This window comes from Perkinsus marinus, assembly GCF_000006405.1.
Source record: "Perkinsus marinus ATCC 50983 genomic scaffold scf_1104296958712, whole genome shotgun sequence".
In the NCBI taxonomy this organism is placed as follows: domain Eukaryota; phylum Perkinsozoa; order Perkinsida; family Perkinsidae; genus Perkinsus; species Perkinsus marinus.
This window is the reverse complement of record NW_003206658.1, coordinates 52,485-53,829: the sequence shown is the minus strand read 5'-3', so window position 1 is coordinate 53,829 and position 1,345 is coordinate 52,485. Positions and strand designations below refer to the sequence as shown.

The window sequence follows — 1,345 nt, the reverse complement described above, 5'->3', positions numbered from 1 at the left end:
TTTCGCGACGTGGAATGTGAAATGTGATTTTCACCAGTGTTTTTCATATCACGGGTGAAACTCCAGTGATACTCCGTGATATACTAAAAGTAACAACGGCCATGCCAGTAACCACCCACCTCCTAGCCGTCTTCTCAGCGACGCCCATTCCGATGTTCAAGGCCTCTCGCATGCTCTTTAGTTCCCCCAGTGATAGCTGACCAGGAGCTGCTGCCTTCATCGCTGGGTGCCGAACTGGCGTCCAGTAGGGATTCATGATCTACCCCAATAACAACAACATGTGTATAACACCATAATAGGCATTAACTCACTCTCGAGATCACACCGCGTGGGCCCATGCACAGCCCTACGGATGGCTTAGAAGTCCCTTGGAGCTTCTCCTCCTGAGGGAGGAAGTCAGCCAGAAAGACGTATCATCACGACTCACCTGTACAGCAGTTATCAGACTTGCATCAGACTCCGAAGAGGCAGTGAACACGACCTTACCGACGGCTGACCACCATGGTTGAAGCACCTACAATAACCACGATTGACCAAAAAGAACAACGTGGTGTTATTCCACATATTACTATAGTAAGGTGACTAGCATTACTGTGTATATTCGCTAGTCCCACACTATAGTAATATGTGAAATACCATCACAACAAGTTCTATATTTCGCATAATGACATAATAACAGTTATCTGTCTTACTATAGCAACAAAAGTTGTTGCCAACAACAACAACCGTACCTCATCAAAAGCTCGACAGACCTCTATTCGTCCTCCTGTAGGAGGCCTTAGGAAATGCCGACTAGCCACGTAGCCAACACCAGTAACAGGGGCCGGGAAGGAAGACTCTGAGCATCGGCTAACCTCGATATCAACATATGATATACAACAAGATCGAGAAACCTGAAAACCATCAACGAGTTAATCACCGCGGCAGACCATACACCAGTGCTGGAATAAAGTGCTAAATATAATTTCTACACTAACTATACAAGTTCATATACGGATTACATTAGAAGTGTACAGAAACCAATGAGGATTTCGCACTAACTCACAATTTCCATATTGTTACCAACACACGTAGTTGCCCATGTGCATATGCTCCCACACCGCCACACACCGGAACCTTACTCGCTTAACGAAGTCCCAATACAGTTCATCACTCTCATCAAACTGGCCGCCTTCAGAGGAACTCCGCAATGTAGCAATGACAGGCAACTTCCCAGCCGCTGTAGACGCATACCTTAAAAACGACAACCCATTCTCACTAGCTATCTCGAGCTCCTAGCCTTACTGTAACTGTCGTATACAGTCTCCAGGGTCCTTCAACAGGTCAAGTCTGACCTCAACTGCTG

General features: G+C 46.3%; 1 protein-coding gene across 1 annotated transcript in view; it reads right to left on the bottom strand.

The window, feature by feature from the left end:
* Pmar_PMAR011486 (3-dehydroquinate synthase, putative) overlaps positions 1-1,345 on the bottom strand; it is a gene marked incomplete at both ends in the record, with an annotated part of 17,634 nt that overhangs the window by 4,640 nt on the left and 11,649 nt on the right. The window contains 6 exons of the mRNA XM_002773602.1: positions 120-259; positions 312-383; positions 428-514; positions 732-893; positions 1,122-1,233; positions 1,285-1,313. Of these exons, the coding sequence (XP_002773648.1) occupies positions 120-259; positions 312-383; positions 428-514; positions 732-893; positions 1,122-1,233; positions 1,285-1,313 (602 nt within the window). The remainder of the gene's footprint in view (positions 1-119; positions 260-311; positions 384-427; positions 515-731; positions 894-1,121; positions 1,234-1,284; positions 1,314-1,345) is intronic.